At 38.2% G+C, this 20,054-nt stretch overlaps 1 protein-coding gene across 6 annotated transcripts in view; it reads left to right on the top strand.

Annotated features, from left to right (window-relative positions):
- Positions 1–11,679, top strand: part of RSF1 (remodeling and spacing factor 1) — a 122,570-nt gene extending 110,891 nt beyond the window's left edge. For 5 of the 6 annotated variants that reach the window (XM_070425684.1, XM_070425686.1, XM_070425687.1 and 2 more), the window contains 2 exons: positions 86–274; positions 3,994–11,678. In XM_070425684.1, coding sequence (XP_070281785.1) covers positions 86–274; positions 3,994–4,553 — 749 coding nt within the window. In that variant the 3' untranslated portion in view covers positions 4,554–11,678. Of the gene's footprint in view, positions 1–85; positions 275–3,993 lie in introns of all 6 variants that reach the window. The other variant, XM_070425685.1, reaches the window with a different exon arrangement.
- Positions 11,680–20,054: the final 8,375 nt, after the last annotated feature.

Here is a 20,054-nt window from a genome sequence, read left to right as displayed (position 1 = left end):
CTTATAACCTAAGCTAACTACATTTCTATTTAACAAACAAATTTTGTATATGAATTTTTTTTTTCTTTTGCTTCTTTTTTAATAGAAAGTGATTTTAGCGATGACTTTAGTGATGATTATGTAGAGACTCGGCGAAGGCGATCAAGGAGGAACCAGAAAAGACAAATTAACTACAAAGAAGATTCAGAGAGTGAAGGTTCCCAGAAAAGTTTACGGCGTGGTAAAGAAATCAGACGAGTTCACAAGCGCAGGCTTTCCAGCTCAGAGAGTGAAGGTGAGGAATAGATCTCCAATTTATGGAAGTTTGGACAAGGCAGAAATAAAATGAACTCTATACCATTTCTAAGAAATTCAATATAACCAGTAATATCTTTGAGACAAAATTCATTATTTTATGCCTGGTCACTATTTAAAATTTAAATAAATGCTAGTTGATAAGATACAGGTTTTTTGTTGTTGTTTTTAATCATTGTGAGCATTTTATTTTTTGTTTTTTAAAATATATTTTTATTTCAGAGAAGAAGGGAAAAGGAGAAAGAAAGAAAAACATCAATGATGAGAGAGAATCATTGATTGGCTGCCTCCTGCCTACTGGGGATCAAGCCCACAACCTGGGCATGTGCCCTTGACTGGAATCGAACCTGGGACCCTTCAGTCCACAGGCCGACACTCTATTCCAGGGGGTCCTCAAACTTTTTAAACTGGGGGCCAGTTCACTATCCCTCAGACCGTTGGAGGGCTGGACTATAGTTTAAAAAAAAACTATGAACAAATTCCTATGCACACTGCACATATCTTATTTTGAAGTAAAAAAAACAAAATGGGAACAAATACAATATTTGTATTTGCATGTGGCCCGAGGGCCGTAGTTTGAGGACCCCTGCTCTATTCATTGAGCCAAACCAGGTAGGGCAAGATACAGTTTTTTAAAATAGTTCTATTGATTTTAGAAAGAGAGCAAGCGGGGGGGGAGAAAGAGCTGTCAATATGAGAGCGAAACATCAATTGGCTGCCTCCTGCATGCCTCCTACCCGGATCAAGCTGCAACCCAGTTATATGTCATGAATTCATTGATCAGCTGCTTCCTGCACACCCCCTACTGGGGTTCAAGCCCAAAACCTGGGCATGTGTCCTGACCGGGAATCGAACTGTGAGCTCCTGGTTCATAGGTCGATGCTCAACCACTAAGCCACACCGGTTGGGCAAGATACAAATTTTTAAGTTCACCATTGTAATAATTAAATTTTTCATGGAAACTAGATGAATCTCAAAATTGTGATCTAAGCAAGATTTTTTTCTGCTCCCATATTATTTATAGCCCTCATTTTGAAATAACCTCCTTTAACTTGAGTACCTGAATAGCTGGACACTTCCAAACCAAGGTACTTACTGTTTCTGTCCATCTTGACAGGAAGCTTCAGTTGGTGCCTTTTATTTCTTAATAGCTATAGCTGTGCCCCATACCAGAAGTTCAGGAAAAGCTCTAAAATATGTATTTGCGATATCCATTTTTTTAAAAAATCCTCCCCAAGGATCTTCTTATTGATTTGAGGGAGAGGGGGAGGGAGGGAGGAAAAAAGGGAAAGAGGGAAAATGAGAGAACCAGACAGACAGACATCGATGTGAGAGAGAAACATCGATTGGTTGCCTCCTGTAAAGCCCTGACTGGGGATGGAACACGAAACCTTTTTTTTTTTTTAAATATATTTCTTTTATTGATTTCAGAGAGGAAGGGAATGGGAGAGAGAGATAGAAATATCAATGATGAGAGAGAACCATTGATTGGCTGCCTCCTGCCCGCCCCCCACTGGGATTCGAGCCTGCAACCCGGGCATGTGCCCTTGGCCGGAATTGCACCTGGGACCCTTCAGTCCACAGGCTGACGCTCTATCCACTGAGCAAAACCGGCCAGGACCTTTTTTTTTTTGGTGCATGGATGACCCTCCAACCAATTGAGCCACCTGTCCAGGGCCTCCATTTAGTGTTTGGAGTTATTCCAGAATTCTTTCCAAGTTTACTTTATTAAGTGATTCTAACTCTCTCCTTTTCCGCTTTCTTTTTTATATATTTAATTATCTGTTTTGAAGATTGTTTGCTTTCATAGATCCTTATCAATTAAGTGTGAGTGCATGCCAGGAGAGAAAAGGGGGAAATATATTTGAATAGGGGAGGCTAAAGAAGGAAGGTGAACTTCTGGTTGAATGTGTGTTATTTTCCTTGTGTCATTAAAAACAAACATGAATTCATTAATTCAACTCTAAAAAACAAATATTATTCACTATTCTAGGCACTGAGAATAGGAAAATGAACAAAAGAGCCAAAAACCATGGGTAACTTCGTCATGTAACTTTTAGTAGGGGTAGGGGGGAGAAAGATAATATACAAGATAAATAAGTAGAATATATGGTCTATTAGGTGGAGATAAAAGCTGTAGAGCAAAATAAGGGAGAAATTTGGGTTGGGAGAGTAGTTGGAATTTCAGGTTGGGTACCACATGAATATCTCCCTAAGAAAACAACATTTGAGTAAAGACCTGAAAGAAATGTTGAGTGTATGTCACGCAGTTATCTAAGAAGAGCGACTCAGGCATGTGAAACCACAATGTGAAGGTCATAAGGCAAGTTTGTGCCTGTCATGTTGCAAGAATAGAAGGGAGGCCAGGTTGGAGGGGAAGAAAAGGATGAGGTAACGCAGGGAGATCAACAGGGACCAGATCACGTTGACAATAGTCAGCAAACTACAGCCTACCTGTTTGTGTAAATAAACACTTTGTAAATCAAGTTATAATGGAACATAGCCATAGCCATCTTTTTTACATACAGTCTGTACTGCTTTCCCACAAAGTTGAATGGTTGTACTAGAGACTGCCCTTTACAAAAACATTTTTCCAACCCCTGAGGAGTATCAGTGCTGTTCAGTTGAACTTTCTGCACTGATCTAAAGGTTCTGTGTGCTGTTCAAATAGTAGCCACTAGTATTATGTGACTATTGAGCACTTGAAATGTGGTTAGTGTAATGGAGGAACTGAATTTTTAATTTTTATTTAATTCTAATTTAAATTTTAATTAGCCATATGTCTACTGGCTACCACATTGGATAGTGTAGTAGGCTATTGTATATAGATTTAGGATTTTATTTGGTATAAGATGAGAAATAATGAGAATTTTGTAGAAGTGAGTGATATGACCTGACATGTTTTTGTTTGATTATGGTAGCTGTGTTATGCATTAATTGAAGGGGACATGGTTAGAATCTAGGACCAGGTGGGAGGCCATTGAAATAGGCCAGGTGAGAGATGATGGTAGGTAAGACTGGGGTAGAAGTGATAAAGGGATGAAAAAGTCAAATTATGGATATATTTTGAAGGTAGACCTAAAGGATTAACTGTTGCATTAGATGGTAGGAAGGAGTCAAGGATAAGTGAGCAATTGGAAGAATAGAGTTGTCAATAACCGAGAAGGTGGAGATCAGAATAGTACAAATTTGAGGTGGGGGTTTAGGAGCTCAGATAACACATTAGGTTTGAGATGTCTGTTTAGAAATCCAAGCATAGGTGTTGAGTAAGCAATTTGACACATGAGTCTGGAATTTAGGGGGTACCTAAAAACAAATGTGAGAGTTACCAGTATATAGATGTTATGCCAAGCCATGAGACTAGGTGGGACCACAAAGATTTGAGTATAGACAAGGGAAGACATTTAAAGACTAGCAAGGACATTTAATAACATGGGATGAGAGTCAGCACAGTGTTTCAGTTGTCCAGAGTTGGGCAAGATGTCGCCAAAATATTTGATTCTGCTCTTTCCTAAAATCGTAGGTACACATGAATCCCATTGGGTATTGTTATGGGACTGAGAGGAGAGAAAAATCAGGCCAATTATTGAAGGGACATATTTGTGTACAAACAAGTCTGAAAGCAGGACACATCGTGAATGGGGAGGAAAAGGAGAAGTACTCAAATTTGTTTATGGTTAAATGTGCTGTTTATTCTAGAGAGCTATATGTCCAAGAACTCTGAAGATGAGGAGCTAGCTAAAGAATCAAAGCGGTCAGTTCGAAAGCGGGATCGAAGTGCAGATGAGTATTCAGAAGCAGAAGAGGAAGACAAACCATCCCGAAAACGGCTACACCGGATTGAGACAGACGAGGAGGAGAGTTGTGACAATGTTCATGGAGATGCAGATGAGCCTGCCCGTGATAGCCAGCCCAGGGTCCTGCCCTCAGAACAGGAGAGCACCAAGAAGCCCTATCGGATAGACAGTGATGAGGAAGAGGACTTTGAAAATGTAGGCAAGGTGGGAAGCCCATTGGACTATAGCTTAGTGGACTTACCTTCCACCAATGGACAGAGTCCTGGCAAAGCCATTGAGAATTTGATTGGCAAGCCAGCTGAGAAGCCTCAGACCCCCAAGGACAACAGCACAGCCAGTGCAAGCCTGGCCCCCAATGGGACAAGTGGTGGGCAGGAGGCAGGGGCACCAGAAGAGGATGAAGATGAGCTTTTGAGAGTGACTGACCTTGTTGATTACGTCTGTAACAGTGAACAGTTATAAGACTTTTTTTCCATTTTTGTGCTAATTTATTCCACGGTAGCTCTCACACCAGCGGGCCAGTTATTAAAAGCGGTTTTATTTTTCCTAGAAAACTCCACTACAGAATGACTTTTTAGAAGAAAAATTTCAACAAACCCTGAAGTCTTTCTGTGAAGTGACCAGTTTTGAACTTTGAAGATAAATAATTGCTGTAAATTCCTTTTGATTTTCTTTTTCCAAGTTCATGGTCCTTGGTAATTTCATTCATGGAAAAAAAAATCTTATTATAATAACAACAAAGATTTGTATATTTTTGACTTTATATTTCCTGAGCTCTCCTGACTTTGTGAAAAAGGGTGGATAAAGAATGCATTCCGGATCTGCGAGGGCCGAAAACAGAATTAGGGGTGGGAGAAAGCACTTGTGCTTTAGCTTTTTCATATTAAATATATATTATATTTAAACATTCATGGCATAGATGATGATTAACAGACTGTTTAAAAGTTCAAGTCTGTGTTGTTGCAGTTTGAGAATTGTAGATAACATCATACGTAAGTCATTTAGTAGCAGCATTCATGAATCAACTTGTTTACTATTGGAGATAACCACACTTAATAAAGAAGAGTCCAAAAGGGTACCATCCTAAAAAAAAAAAAAAAAACCTCTACATTTGGTATAGCAGAGTTTCTTGTTTTAAAAAAATCATCTGAAAAGTATTTGTACAGTAAAATGTAAAATGAAGCTTTGACAACCAGATTGTGCTAGCAACAAATTTAAAACAGCTTTATGCAATGATGATGAGGTGGCCTCTAATGTACTATCATGGAAAGTTATTAGTGAAATGAGTGTAGTCTTCTTTTAAGGCCCAGTGGACTGTAAACTTTGCAGATAGTGTAACTCTTTTGTTCTGGCCACCTATTTAAATATATAAAATATCATTTTGAAACAAATACATCTATACATAACATACATGAAGAGATGCTAAGCTGATAGTGGTATTTTAGCACATTTGAAGAAGGGGAAAGGATTTTCAGGTGAATTTTAACTGGTTTATTCTTGCCCTTAGTATCTACTTCAAATTGAAGTCTACAAAGCAGTTCCTTTGGGAGATTTTTAGTTTGAGTTTTAGCATGTGTGTGTGTGTGTGTGTGTGTGTGTGTGTGTGTATGTATGTGTGTGTGTTATACTTTCTTATCTGCCTGGATATATTAGCAGGGTTTGAATGTAGTTTTTGCCTTTGGCTATTAGACTTCTATTAAAATTCATTAATAGTCACATGACCAACATAGAGTTGATTGAGAACACCAATGTACTTAATAGGCATGACATCCATTTCAAACATCTCAACACTTAAAAAAAAAGTTAAGCCCTTTGTTTCAAGAAAAGGGGTTTGTATCTAACATGTAATTGACACTAAAATATGAGCTTTGTCTTAGTTTCTGTTACAGCTGTAAAATTTCAGGCAGCGCCATAAATAACATTGTACAAAGTGTAGCACTTGTGATTAAACCTTGCCTGTCAAATTCTGAAACCTTCAGCCATTACTTCTGTGAATACTTTTGCCCTGGGATTTGGGTTTTTCTGTTCCAGTGTTGTGTCTGTTGCCGGCAATGGACACACCATATCTGCTGCTGGCCCAAGAACTTCATTAATTTTTCTTTCCAAATTAAGCATATGTGCTAGTCAGTGTATAGTAAAGCACTTCTCTTTTTTATTATTAAAAAGCTGGCATTAGACTTGCATTATAAATACCTCTCTAGAAACTTTATACTCCTTCTTTTCCCTCCTCAACAGGTGTTGCCCTTAAATCTTATCTTTTTGACCTTGAAAGTTTATAGCTGTTGTTTTTCAGTTATTGGTTCTTTTATTTGTTTTGTTTCACTTTAGTTCTGTAGTACCTGCCCATTAATATTTTTGCTTTGATTCTAGCAATGTATATGTATCTGTATAAAAAATAAAATAATGAAAGCAGCCTAAAAATAGGGTGCACACATAGCATGTGGTTCCAAGTAAGTTGTGATTTTTATTTTGAGACAATGTTCCACTGGAAGGGAGGGAAGGGCTCATATTCACAGACAATAGAGCAGAGGGCTATGTAAGGAGCCACATTCATTAACAAGCCTCCTTTCTAGTTAGGTTTGTTTCTTTTATTTGGAAGTCTTAAGAATGTTAGCCTTTTTAAACAGTCAGGCCATAGAAGGATTCCCACTAGTGCAAGGTAAGTGGTTAGAATGTTCCAGTGGCCTATCCTGTTCCCATTCTCCCTCTACTATTTTACTGGTAGTCCTGCAAGCTGGTCAAGCCACTATGTGTGGAAACTCCCATGTGCCCTGTTTCTACCTCTGGACACACCAGCTCCTGCTTCCACCTATTCTGTTCAGTTAAGCAAGTGATAAGTATTAAATGGGTAGATTATTTCTTTTACAGGACGCCTAATGTGAAATGAGTTCTTTGTACTCTTCTGTTACAGAGAGCAAAAGGTAATTTTTTATCATTGTGAAGACTGAGCATTCATTCAGCAAATGTCGCATTGATAGGGGACATTATGATACCACTTTTGCTGCCATTGTTTACCAACTTGAATTGTTTGTGAAGTTGATAGTGTGTTCTAACCTTACACTCTGATTAAACTAATTAACTTTCATTTACAAAGAATGTAATCCAAGCAGCTGATACTTATAAATTCTTATGCAGAGAGATTCATTGAGTGATTAAATGTTGAACAGTTAAAAAACAACTCTGCTAATTGGTGTTTAGATTCAGTCCCTGAAAGAGTCTGTTCACTGAAATATTAACTCTGAACATACTTTGAAGAAGTTTTTAAAAATTAGGAAATAGTAAACACTTTATATCCCAAGACATAATTCAGTCATTAGGAACTGGACAGTGCATAGGAAAACAGCAATTCATCTAGGGTATAGAACATCTTGAGTCCTTGTTATTGGAGTACTAACCATGGATTTAGGTTCACAATAGAGTCGTTTAATACTTTAACCCCCCTTTTTTGAAATACAATTTGGATTCCTGATATAAAACTCCATCGTGTAAAGCAAATGTATTAACGGGAGATGTAGTTTAGTACTCAGGCTATGTAGTTTGCAATTTCTGTAAAGGTTTGAAAATGAGCCAAATTGTCATAAAGTAGAGGCTTTTAATTATGTGAAAAAATTCAGACTGAAAATACACCTTTTGGTTTTATAGATTTGTGCTGATGAAATAGTGTTCTGTGTAAAACATTTTCCAATGTTGGTACATTACTACAGAATGATGGCAGGGATATTTTCTAGAATACACCTGATATATTGAGGTTGGGTTTCCTGGACACATCTTTTTCCATTTGGTTAAGATGGCAAATTCAGAGAGTAAAGTGTTTCATTTAGAATCAATTCACGTCTACTGATAATCGTTTTAATAAGTTTGACCTGCCAAAGAACCAAGGACTTCAAATGATGAGGAAGCTGTTGCAAAAAGATTTTTAAACTAATTTTAAAAGGATATAAACTCCAATTTTCATTTTCTAGTTGATAGGACCCATCCCGTAATAGGTGTTTTGAGCAAAGTACATATAGTAAAGAAAATGTAGAAGTTTACTTGTTATTTAGAGGTAAAATGGGGAAATGTTAGCTATTTTTAAGTGGGGTTGATGGGATTTCCTTTGTCATAAGGAATGCTTTTTTAGCTTATGTTTGTGGGGCTGCGAATTGTTCACCATTCGCTAGTTTGTACTACCATACAACTGAAAGGAACCTAACGAATCTTCAAGTTTCACACTCAGAAAACGTTGTGAACTCTGCCTTTCCCCAACACAATGGAACAGGCCATAATTCATGGCATTTCCTCACAGCTATAGATCTTTTTTTTAATGGAATGAATATATATATATATAAACATGTATACATACTTTAGATATTAGGATAAAAATGAATCCTATGAAATCATTGACAAAAATCAGATAAATAATTATAACTGATATGAAATTATGAACATTTAATTACAGAAAGTCTAGAGCAGCGGTTCTCAACCTGTGGGCCGCGACCCCTTTGGGGGTTGAATGACCCTTCCACAGGGGTCACCTAAGACCATCGGAAAACACATATATAATTACATATTGTTTTTGTGATTAATCACTATGCTTTAATTATGTTCAATTTGTAACAATGAAATTGGGGGTCACCACAACATGAAGAACTGTATTAAAGGGTTGCGGCATTAGAAAGGTTGAGAACCACTGCTCTAGAGGAAAGTTGTGAAGGTCCTTTTCTTGGTTTGACATTCTAAAAATATATTCCTGGTTCTCCCAAGAAGTGAGAATGCCAAAACTGCAGATCTGTTGTAATCTACCTGGTCCTCTGCTTAATATCTGTTATTAAACTTAGAACAAAATCCATTCCTATTTCATCCACCATTCCCAGTGTGTAGCTATAAACTACCTTGGAAGTGGCAAGCTAACTGCTGATTTTCTTGATTGTTTTTATGCCAATCCTGAACACGACGCCTTTTGCTATCAGTGTATTTAAACTGGGTTATTGTGTTATGTGTACACTTAGTTTGTTTTCAAAATATTTCACTCCAACGTAAATGATCATCTGACAGTTTTTGAGTGCCAAGAATTGCTAAGGAACTGTGTAACATGTGTTGAAGATAGGGTTATTGCCCAGCAAGCGAGCAGTCGTTAAAAGCCAAAATGTATGCTTGGTATATAAATACCTTAGATTGAACATGCAACACTTTTTATTCATATCACTTCTCTCAGAAATTTATTAGGATTCCATGAGTGGCTTTTTCTCCTCCTTTTGGTCATGTAAGCTCAGTTTGTTTTTGTTTGTTTGTGTGCATTTTATATTTAGACCATCTTGCTCTGGGAAATGCTGCAAACCCAATTCTGGCACATTTAGTGATTTCAGTTAGTGAAGATGCTGTTTTTATTTTAATTACTTTAAGATGTCTATCCTATGCATAAGTTATATTAGAGGGCATAACAAATTAATTGATGTGTAGAGATGTTTTAATTAAGCTCTTTAGACATTTTGAATAAGAAAAAACATGTTTTAAAGGAACTACATTTGTGGTTTTTTTGCCAAACCGGTACAAGCTAGAAAATGCACTAAGGACTGAGTGACCCGCCTTGTTCATTTTGCCACTGGATAATGTAAGTTAAGAATAGAATTGTTAACCCTAACTATATGTTTTCTTAACTTTCATCAGCTTCTAAAGAAATCTAATTTAAGTGTTTGGGGTTTTGTTGGGCCTGTATTTATTGAGTTCTGGTCATAGACCAGGAGCCACATGTCATGCTTATGGATAGCCAGACACAGTCATGGGGAAACGTAATGGCTCAAGACCTTCTGAATCGTTTAACTTATTTTGTATGTTGCAAAAAAAAACAACAAAGTTTATTTTGCTTGAGAGTCACATTTTTATAACTGTACAGCTTTTAAGGGATGAGAAGTGGGAAAATACCCTAAAATAGGATGTAGATTTTTACAACTGTGTTTATGCTAGAACATCTACAGGTGCATTATGTAATTAAACCTAAAATTGTTTAAAAAGAATGTGTGCCATGGTCTTCTTCATTCTCCTGCCCTTTAGCAGAGTTGGTGCATATCAGTACTGCCATGTGGACAAGCTTTGAAATTAGGCAAATAATCCTTGCCTCCAAAGTTTTAAGATCATTGCATGAAAATTATACACACGCATAGACACAAATAAACACGCAGATCTAGTTTATGTCAATGTAAATGGACTTTTCTACTTTGAAACAGCTATAATGGCCCAAATTTTGTCAGTAAAGAGCATATCCTTAGAGTGTGATTTTTGTGATGCCTAACTAGGATATTGATAATGTTGGTCTAGTGTTTTGTTCTTATCAAAGTAGCTTTTTGATAACAGTATCTGAATTGTAGCTCAACCAAACCTGCCAGGAGGTTTTGTATACAGCTTGAAAGGGAGTGTCCTGTGCTGGGTTTGAGGGCAAGTGCGGGCAGAGTTTGGTTTCTTTTCAATCTGTAAAAGAAGGAACAACTAGAATTGATCAATTTGGTTCTTGTTATTCAGTAGACTTAATTCTACAGGAATACTTGCTGGAGAATGGCAGGAAAGAGTATTAGCTTCGAATTCCAATTCCCTTATTTGATAAAAAGTATTTTGTCGTCTTGTAGAGCTGCCAGTTCTAGCAGTCTTAATGGCACATTGTACCATAGTTTTATTAAGACACTTTTGTTTAAATGCCAGTACTTTTTGCCATCTGATGATTTTATCATTCTAATTTCTCACCTTTGTAGCACAAGTGTATTCTTGGAAAGCATTAAATTCATCTCCGTGTGTCATAATGTCTACCCAAGCTAACTTTATTGTCAGCTAATGTGGGACGTCAGTTTCTTGGCTATCCTTTCTGATCAGAGGTGAAGCCTGGGAATCGAATTTCCAGGTGAAGAATACAAATTCCAGATAAGAATTTGTAAATGGTATATGTAAGGTTTTCATTTTGATTTTAAAGTAATAGCTGGAATTCAGGGGTGTTTGCTCAGAATGCCTCTTGGATTTTCAGACATGCTTATATGAAATGCTTTATTTTCCTATGCATAAGACAAATTATTCCTGGAACAGGTTCTCAGATGCTTTATTTTGTTTTTATGAGATGAGAGCTAAAGCAGAAGCTCCAAGATTAACAAACTGTCGAGGTAATCAGGAACGTGCTATTAGTCAAATAGAGGAAACTGGAGTGCTCTCTACCACATATATCATACTGCATGTGTGTGGGGGTGGGAGGGAAAGAGGTCTGAAAACTGGAAATGTGATCCCAATAATGCACAAAGTAAATTTGTGCATAGAAAATGTGGGAATTCCTGGTAGCTTAAAGCTTCGGGGGCTAACTGCAGTGTATAAACACGTAGTGTGTTAGAATTGCAGTGCATAGTTGTTTGAATATAATCCTTGTAAGTGACAACCAAAATATGTTGTGGCTGGTGCCAATATTTTTGTTAATGAAATGTTCAATGTCTCACTACAGTCTGATCAGATCTCTTGGTGTTATAAGGTAGGCCTAAAGCTATTTTACAGCTATTGGCTGAATTGTGTAACTTTTTCTTTCAAAATGTTTTATTATACTTCTGTCATTTCTCTTAATATATGTCAATTGTCATAATAAAATATTTAAATAATTGGATGTATTTAGCATGATGTGTTTGCAAATTTAGTTTATTTTAAACTTTGTGGCACATGGAAAACAGAATTTTCAAGAATAGTTAATGAAGGTTGAAGATTTTTACTACCCCAGAAATAGATGAATTGATTTCACTATCTAGAAAGTAAATTTGCAAGTGCATCAATTTTCTCAAAATAATTTTTAAGCTATTTGCCAAGTAGGTGAATTCTTTAGAAAGCTATTCTTGATTTCTATCTTTAGCTTCTGGAGAACTGACACATTAAAGAGGCCTTGGACTTGTTCTGTGTGGCCTTGTGAGAGCACAGAACTAGATCAGAGGGCAGAAGCCTTAAAGCAAAAAAAAGCTTTCAGTTTTTTCTATAGAAAAACTTTTTTACAGTTTTCTAATAACTTGGGAGTGAATTCTCACCAGTAGGGGATGTTTAGGTTTAGGCTGAAATGGCACTTGGCAGGAGAATAATAGCTTCAGAAGCTATTATTCTAATAACACATTCAGAAGAGGTTAGACCAGATGACTTTAAGAGGCCCTACCAACCTGAGTATGATTCTCATCTACAAACGTTGATCTGATAGAGTTTCCTTACCCTTGGAATACAGAAAGATTCACAGAAAAATCATTTTTCACTAACAAACTAGTGGAGTCTATCTCTATTTGCAATTCTGATTTAAAATATTAACCAGAAAAACTATTAACCAGCCCTAACCAGTGTGGCTTAGTTGGTTGAGTGTTATCCCATGCACCAAGAGGTCACCAGTCCCACTCCTGATCAGGGCACGTGCCTGGGTTGTGGGCTCGATCCCTAGGAGGGCGCATGCAAGAGGCAGCCAATTGATGTTTCTCTCATCAATGTTTCTCAAATCAATAAAAAAAATATTAATATATATACATACTAGAGGCCCAGTGCACGAAATTCACGCAGGGGTAGGGTCCCTAGCGGCTGCTAGCCAGGGCCTTCCTTCCCCCAGCTGTCTGCCTTGGCCGCCAGAAGGAGTGGGGCCAGCCAGGGGGAGGGGCCATGGCAGTTGGCCAGCCCTGCTCCCTGGACGAACTACTGGTTGAGGGGACAATTTGCATATTAGGCTTTTATTATATAGGATACTAGAGGCCCAGTGCATGGATCCATGTACTGATGGGGTTCCTTGGCCTGGCCTGTACCCTCTTGCAATCTGGGACCCCTTGGGGGATATCAGACTGCCAGTTTCGGCCTGGTCCCCACAGGCCAGGCCGAAGGACCCCACCCATGCATGAATCCGTGCACCGGGCCTCTAGTATGTATATAAGATCTTTGGTTAATCTCTTGGCCCACCCTCCTCCTCCCCTCTGTTCCATGTTTCCATGCCTGTGCATTGAGCGTCTGCCCCCTGATGGTCAGTTCACATCATAGCTACCGGTTGGTCACTTAGGCTTTTTTATATAAGATATTAACCAGGTAGGAAAATATCTTTTAAAAAAAACAAGGTTAAGAAATTCTTGAATCAGAGTTTATCTTAATGGAATGAAAGCTGATCTATGTTGGCAAGAAATGAGCAGCTTCAGATTCGGGCTGATCCAGAAGGCAGGGCTGGAATTTTACCGAGATGCTATAAGGAGAATCAGGACAGTGCCAAGGAGGCAAGGATAAGAGGTAGGAACCCACAACCAGAAACGGTGTACGAGCTGGGGAGAGAAGGCTAGGAAACAGTGTTTAGGATGATTGACCTCTCTGTGACAGCCACTTTCAATAATCTGGATGTGCTCATGCAATGGTTTCCAAAATAAAAATACTAGAAAATTTTATTTAAAAGCCTTTCTTCTTGATTTTTAAAATTGAGATGTAATTCACATGCCATAGAATTCACCATTTTAAAGAGTACAATGGTTTTCAGTATGTGCACTAGGTTGTCATCATCCCCAGAAGAAACCCCATATTACTAGCACTCACCATTGTCTGTAAGGACTTGCCTATTCTGGACATTTCATATATAGAGACGATCATATAATATGTGGCCCTTTGTGTCTGACTTCTTTAATTTAGCATGTTTTCATTATTTCATCCATGTTTTAGCATGAATCTGCACATCATTCCTTTTCATGGGTAAATCATGTTCTACTAAATGGATATATCACATCTTGTCTATCCATTCATCAATTGGTGGATATTTGAATTGTTCCAACTCTTGGGCTGTTATGAATAATAAACATTTGTATTCAAGTTTTTGTGTGGGCATATGTTTTCAATTCTCTTAAGTTTATACCTAGAAATAGAATTGCTAGATGATATGGTAACTCTATGTTTCAAGAAACTGCTAAACTGTTTTACACAGTATCTGAATCTTGTTACATTTCCATAGCAATGCATGAAAGTTCGAATTTCTCCACACCAATAACACTATTATCAGTCTTTTTTATTACAGCCATGCTAGTGGATATGAAGTGGTTTTTCATTGTGGTTTTAATCTGCATTTCTCTGATAATGACGTTGACCATCTTTTCATGTGCTTTTTGGCCACTTATATATCTTCTTTACAGAAACATCTTAAAAATTCTTTGCCCATTTTCAATTGGATTATCTCTTTCTATTGTTGAGTTGTAAGAATCCTTTATATATTCTGGATACCCAACGCTTAACAAATAAATGATTTGCAAATACGTTCTCCAGTTCTGCAGGTTGTCTTTTTACTTTTTTGATGGTGGTCTTTGGCATACAAAGGTTTTTAATTTTGATGATATCCAATTTCTGTTTTTTCTCTTTGCTCATGTTTTAGATGTGATATCTAGAAAACTCTTATCTAATTCATTGTCTTAAAAGTTATGTTGCCCTGGCTGGTTTGGCTCAGTGGATAGAGCGTCAGCCTGGGGACTGAAAGGTCCCAGGTTCGATTCCAGTCAAGGGCATGTACCTTAGTTGCGGGCACATACCCAGTGGGGAGTGTGCAGGAGGCAACTGATCGATGTTTCTCTCTCATCGATGTTTCTAACTCTCTATCCCTCTCCCTTCCTCTCTGTAAAAAATCAATAAAATGTACATATATATAAAAACTTATGTTTTATGTTTCCTCCTAAGAGTTTTATATGTTTAGCTCTTAAATGTAGGTCTTTAAACCATGCTGAGTTATTTTTGTATGTGGTGTGAGGTAGAGACCCAAATTCATTCTTTTTGCATGTGGCTATCCAGTGGTACCAGCACTACTTATTGAAAAGACTGTTCTTTCCCCCATTGAATTATCTTGGCATCCTTGTCAAAACTCAATTGACCAGGAATGTATTGGTTTACTTCTAGACTCTCAATTTGATTCCATTAGTCTATATATCTCTTTATGCCAGTATTATACTTGATTACTGTGGCTTTGTAGTAAGTTTTGAAATCAGGAAGTGGGTTCTCTAATTTGGCTCTTTTTTATTTTTTACTAGAGGCCCAGTGCATGAAATGTGTGCATTGGGGGGTGTGGGGGGTGTCCCTTAGCCTGGCCTGCACCCTCTCACAGTCCAGGAGCCCTCACTCCTTACCGCCCACCTGCTCGCTGCTCCTTACCACTCGGCTTACTGCTCCCTAGTGCTGCCACGGAGGTGGAAGAGGCTCCCGCCACTGCCACTGCGCTTGCCAGCTGTGAGCCCAGCTTCTGGCTGAGTGGCACGGCACTCCCCCTGTGGAACGCACTGACCACCAGGGGGCAGCTCCTATGTTGAGAGTCTGCCCCCTGGTGGTCAGTGCCCATCATAGCGACTGGTTGTTCCACTGGTCAATTTGCATATTAGGCTTTTATTATATAGGATTTTATTCATTTCAGAAAGGAAGAGGGAAAGATGGAAATATCAATGACAAGAGAGAATCATCGATTGGCTGCCTCCTATATGCCCCCTACTTGGGATTGAGCCCATAACATAGGCATGTGCCCTGACCAGGAATCAAATTGTGACCTCCTGGTTCATAACTCAACACTGAACCATTAAAAAAAAAAAAAAAAAAAAAAAAAAAGCCCTAACCGGTTTGGCTCAGTGGATAGAGCTTTGGCCTGCGGACTGAAGGGTCCCAGGTTCGATTCCGGTCAAGGGCATGTACCTTGGTTGCGGGCACGTCTCCAGGAGGGGGTGTGCAAGAGGCAGCTGATCGATGTTTCTCGCTCATCGATGTTTCTAACTCTCTATCCCTCTCCCTTCCTCTCTGTAAAAGAATCAATAAAATATATTTAAAAAAAAACAAAACAAAACAAAAAAAAACACTGAACCATTGAGTCACACCAGCCCAGCCAACTTGGCTCTTAAAAAAAATTATTTTGACTATTCTGGGTACCTTGAATTTTCAAATGAATTTTAGGTTGTTTGTCAATTTCTGTGAAAAAGGCAATTGGAATTTTGATAGGTATTATATTTAATATGTAGATCTGAATCTGGACAAACAATAGGTCCGGGCTGCCTGTCACTACTTGAGCCAATTCAGGAGAGACAGGGTTGAATCATATATGAGCATTTATTCCAATAATGCTAGCATTATGGGTAAGCAGGTCATCCACAAAAATCTGCTCTGCACACCCCCATAAGCCAGCTGCTTATATTGGGTAGGACAAAGATTACATGGGGAAGTAGGAATTACAGGCTGGGGAAGTAGGCAATGCAAGCTGGGGCAGGACTCCATTGTTTGGGCAACAAAGTTGTTAATCTTTCCATAATAATGGGCATTTTTTTTGAGAATTATTTGATGCATTTATTACATAGGCAGTCATTAGTGTGTGCTTCAGATTAATTGCTAATCGATAGCAATTATGTTTTTTTTTATTGCTTGAAGTATTACAAAGGGTATTACATATGTGTCCCTTTTTTCCCCCCCGCTCTTGACAATCCCCTGGCCTCCCCTACCCCCCAGTGTCTTATGTCCATTGGTTATGCTTATATGCATGCATACAAGTCCTTCGGTTGATCTCTTACCCCCCTCCCTCCTGCCCCCCAACCCTCCCTGGCCTTCCCGCTGCAGTTTGACAATCTGTTTGAGGCAGCTCTGCCTCTGTATCTATTATTGTTCATAAGTTTATAATGGTCTTTATTATCCATGAATGAGTGAGATCATGTGGTATTTTTCCTTCATTCACTGGCTTATTTCACTTAGCATAATGCTCTCCAGTTCCATCTGTGCCGTTGCAAATGGTAAGAGTTCCTTCTTTTTTACAGCAGCATAGTATTCCATCGTGTAGATGTACCACTGTTTTCTAATCCATTCATCTACTGATGGGCACTTAGGCTGTTTCCAGATCTTAGCTATGGTGAATTGTGCTGCTATGAACATATGGGTGCATATATCCTTTTTGATTGGTGTTTCTGGTTTCTTGGGATGTATTCCTAGAAGTGGGATCACAGCGTCAAATGGGAGTTCCATTTTTAGTTTTTTGAGGAAACTCCATACTGTCTTCCATAGTGGCTGCACCAGTCTGCATTCCCACCAGCAGTGCACGAGTGTTCCTTTTTCTCCACATCCTCTCCAGCACTTGTCGTTTGTTGATTTGTTGATGATAGCCAGTCTGACAGGTTTGAGATGGTACCTCATTGCTGTTTTGATTTGCATCTCTCGGATGATTAGTGACTTTGAGCATGTTTTCATATGTCTCTTGGCTTTCTGAATGTCCTCTTTTGAAAGGTGTCTATTTAGATCCTTTGCCCATTTTTTGATTGGATTGTTTATCTTCTTTTTGTTAAGTTGTATGAGTTCACTATAAATTTTGGAGATTAGGCCCTTATCAGATATGACGTTGGCAAATATGTTTTCCCACGCAGTGGGTTTTCTTGTTGTTTTGTTGATGGTTTCTTTTGCTGTGCAGAAGCTTTTTATTTTGATGTAGTCCCATTTGTTCATTTTCTCTTTAGTTTCAACTGCCCTAGGAGCTGTATCAGTGAAGAAATTGCTTCGGCATATGTCTGAGATTTTGTTGCCTCTGGATTCTTCTAGAATTTTTATGGTTTCCCATCGTACATTTAAGTCCTTTATCCATTTTGAGTTTATTTTTGTGTAGGGTGTAAATTGGTGGTCTAGTTTCATTTTCTTGCATATATCTGTCCAATTTTCCCAACACCATTTATTGAAGAGACTATCTTGGCTCCATTGTATGTTCTTGCCTCCTTTGTCAAATATTAATTGAGCATATTGGTTCGGGCCGATTTCTGGGTTCTCTATTCTATTCCATTGATCTATATGTCTGTTCTTGTGCCAGTACCAGGCAGTTTTGAGAACAGTGGCTTTGTAATACAGCTTGATATTTGGTATTGAGATCCCACCTACTTTGTTCTTTCTCAGGATTGCTGCAGCTATTTGGGGTCTTTTTTTATTCCAGATGAATTTTTGGAGAGTTCGTTCTAGATCTGTGAAATATGCCGTTGGTATTTTACTGGGAAGTGCATTGAATTTATAGATTGCTTTGGGTAGTATGGACATTTTAATGATGTTTATTCTACCAATCAAAGAACATGGTATGTTCTTCCATCTGTTTATGTCTTCCTCTATCTCTTTTTTCAACGTCCTGTAGTTTTCTGAGTAGAGGTCTTTTACCTCTTTAGTTAAGCTTATCCCTAGGTAGCTTAATTTTTTTGGTGCAATGGTAAATGGGATTGTTTTTATAATCTCTCTTTCTGAAAGTTCACTATTGGTGTATAGAAATGCCTCAGATTTCTTGGGGTTAATTTTGTATCCTGCTACATTGCCAAATTCATGTATTAAGTCTAGTAGTTTTTTGATGGAGTCTCTAGGGTTTTGTATGTATAATATCATGTCGTCTGCAAATAAGGACAGTTTTACTTCCTCTTTTCCAATTTGGATGCCTTTTATTTCTTCTTCTTGTCTAATTGCAATGGCTAATACTTCCAGGACTATGTTGAACAGGAGTGGTGAGAGTGGGCATCCCTGTCTTGTTCCTGTTCTTAGGGGAAATGGTGTTAGCTTTGTCCATTGAGTATGATGTTGGCTGTGGGCCTGTCATATATGGCTTTTATTATGTTGAGGTATGATCCTTCTACTCCCACCTTGCTGAGAGTTTTTATCAAAAATGGGTGTTGGATTTTGTCAAATGCTTTTTCTGCATCAATTGATATGACCATGTGGTTTTTTTCTTTCAATTTGTTTATGTGATGTATCACGTTTATTGATTTGCTGATATTGTACCATCCTTGCATCCCTGAGATAAATCCTACTTGGTCATGGTGTATGATCTTTCTGATGTACTGCTGGATCCGATTTGCTAAGATTTTGTTGAGGATTTTGGCATCTATGTTCATGAGGGATATTGGCCTGTAGTTCTCTTTCATTGTGTTGTCTTTACCTGGTTTTGGTATTAGGGTGATCCTGGCTTCATAGAATGAGCTTGGAAGTGTTCCTTCCTCTTGAATTTTTTGTAGTAGTCTGAGGAGGATAGGTTTTAGTTCTTCCTTGAATGTTTGGTAAAACTCAATAATGGGCAATTCTTAATTAAGAATGGACCACATTCCAAGGTGAACTCCCAGGTCACAGGGATGTACAACTCCCAGCCGGATTAGAATATCCTTTCTTTAATCAGAACAAGATAATCATGGTTAACAGAGCATGGTTAATATTTCTTATAACTATAGCTAGTCCCCAATATTCCATTTTTGCCCCTAACAGATCATTTGGGGGAATATTGGATTCTTAACAATAGTAAGTCTCCCAATCAATGAACATGAGCTGTCTTTTCCTTTTATTTTAGCTATTCTTTAATTTTTGCAAGAATGTTATGTGGTTTTCCTTTGGTAAATATATTCTTATGTAGTTTATTTATTTTGATGGCATTAAAATGGAATTATTTTCTTTTTAAGAATGCATTTTTAATTGATTTCAGAGAGCAAAAGAGAGATAGAAACATCAATGATGAGAGAGAATCATTGATCAACTGCCTCCTGCACGCTCCCTACTGAGGATCAAGTCCACAACTTGGGCATATGCCCTTGATTAGCATCAAACCCAGGACCTTCAGTCTGTAGGCCAACACTCTATCCACTGAGCCAAACAGGATAGGGCTGGATTTTTTTCTTGATTTCATTTTTAGGTTGTTAGCTGTTTTACTAAATGGCCAACTATATATAGATGTCCCATGGAAACCTTCAAATTAGTCATTGATATTCAATTGGTTAGTTACTTTCAAAGCCTACTCCTCCCCCTGAATTCTCCATCTTGGAGAAATGAGTCAGAATCTGTTCACTTAGGCTGGAAATTAAGGAATAATCGTTGACTTCTCTCTTCATCCATCCCCATCTTCACCTTCCCCACCACTTCCCCCCAGTCTGTCTCCAGCTCCTGAGGATTTTACCTTTGGATAGCTCTAGAATCTGTCCCTGTTTTACTGCCAGTCTCTCACCTGTATAATATGGCAACAACACTGCAACA

This window comes from Myotis yumanensis, unplaced genomic scaffold, assembly GCF_028538775.1.
Source record: "Myotis yumanensis isolate MYYU_CA2020_CCGP unplaced genomic scaffold, mMyoYum1.0.hap1 SCAF_10, whole genome shotgun sequence".
Lineage (NCBI taxonomy): Eukaryota > Metazoa > Chordata > Mammalia > Chiroptera > Vespertilionidae > Myotis > Myotis yumanensis.
Note: the sequence above shows the minus strand (reverse complement) of the source record. Positions and strands in the feature narration are given on the sequence as shown.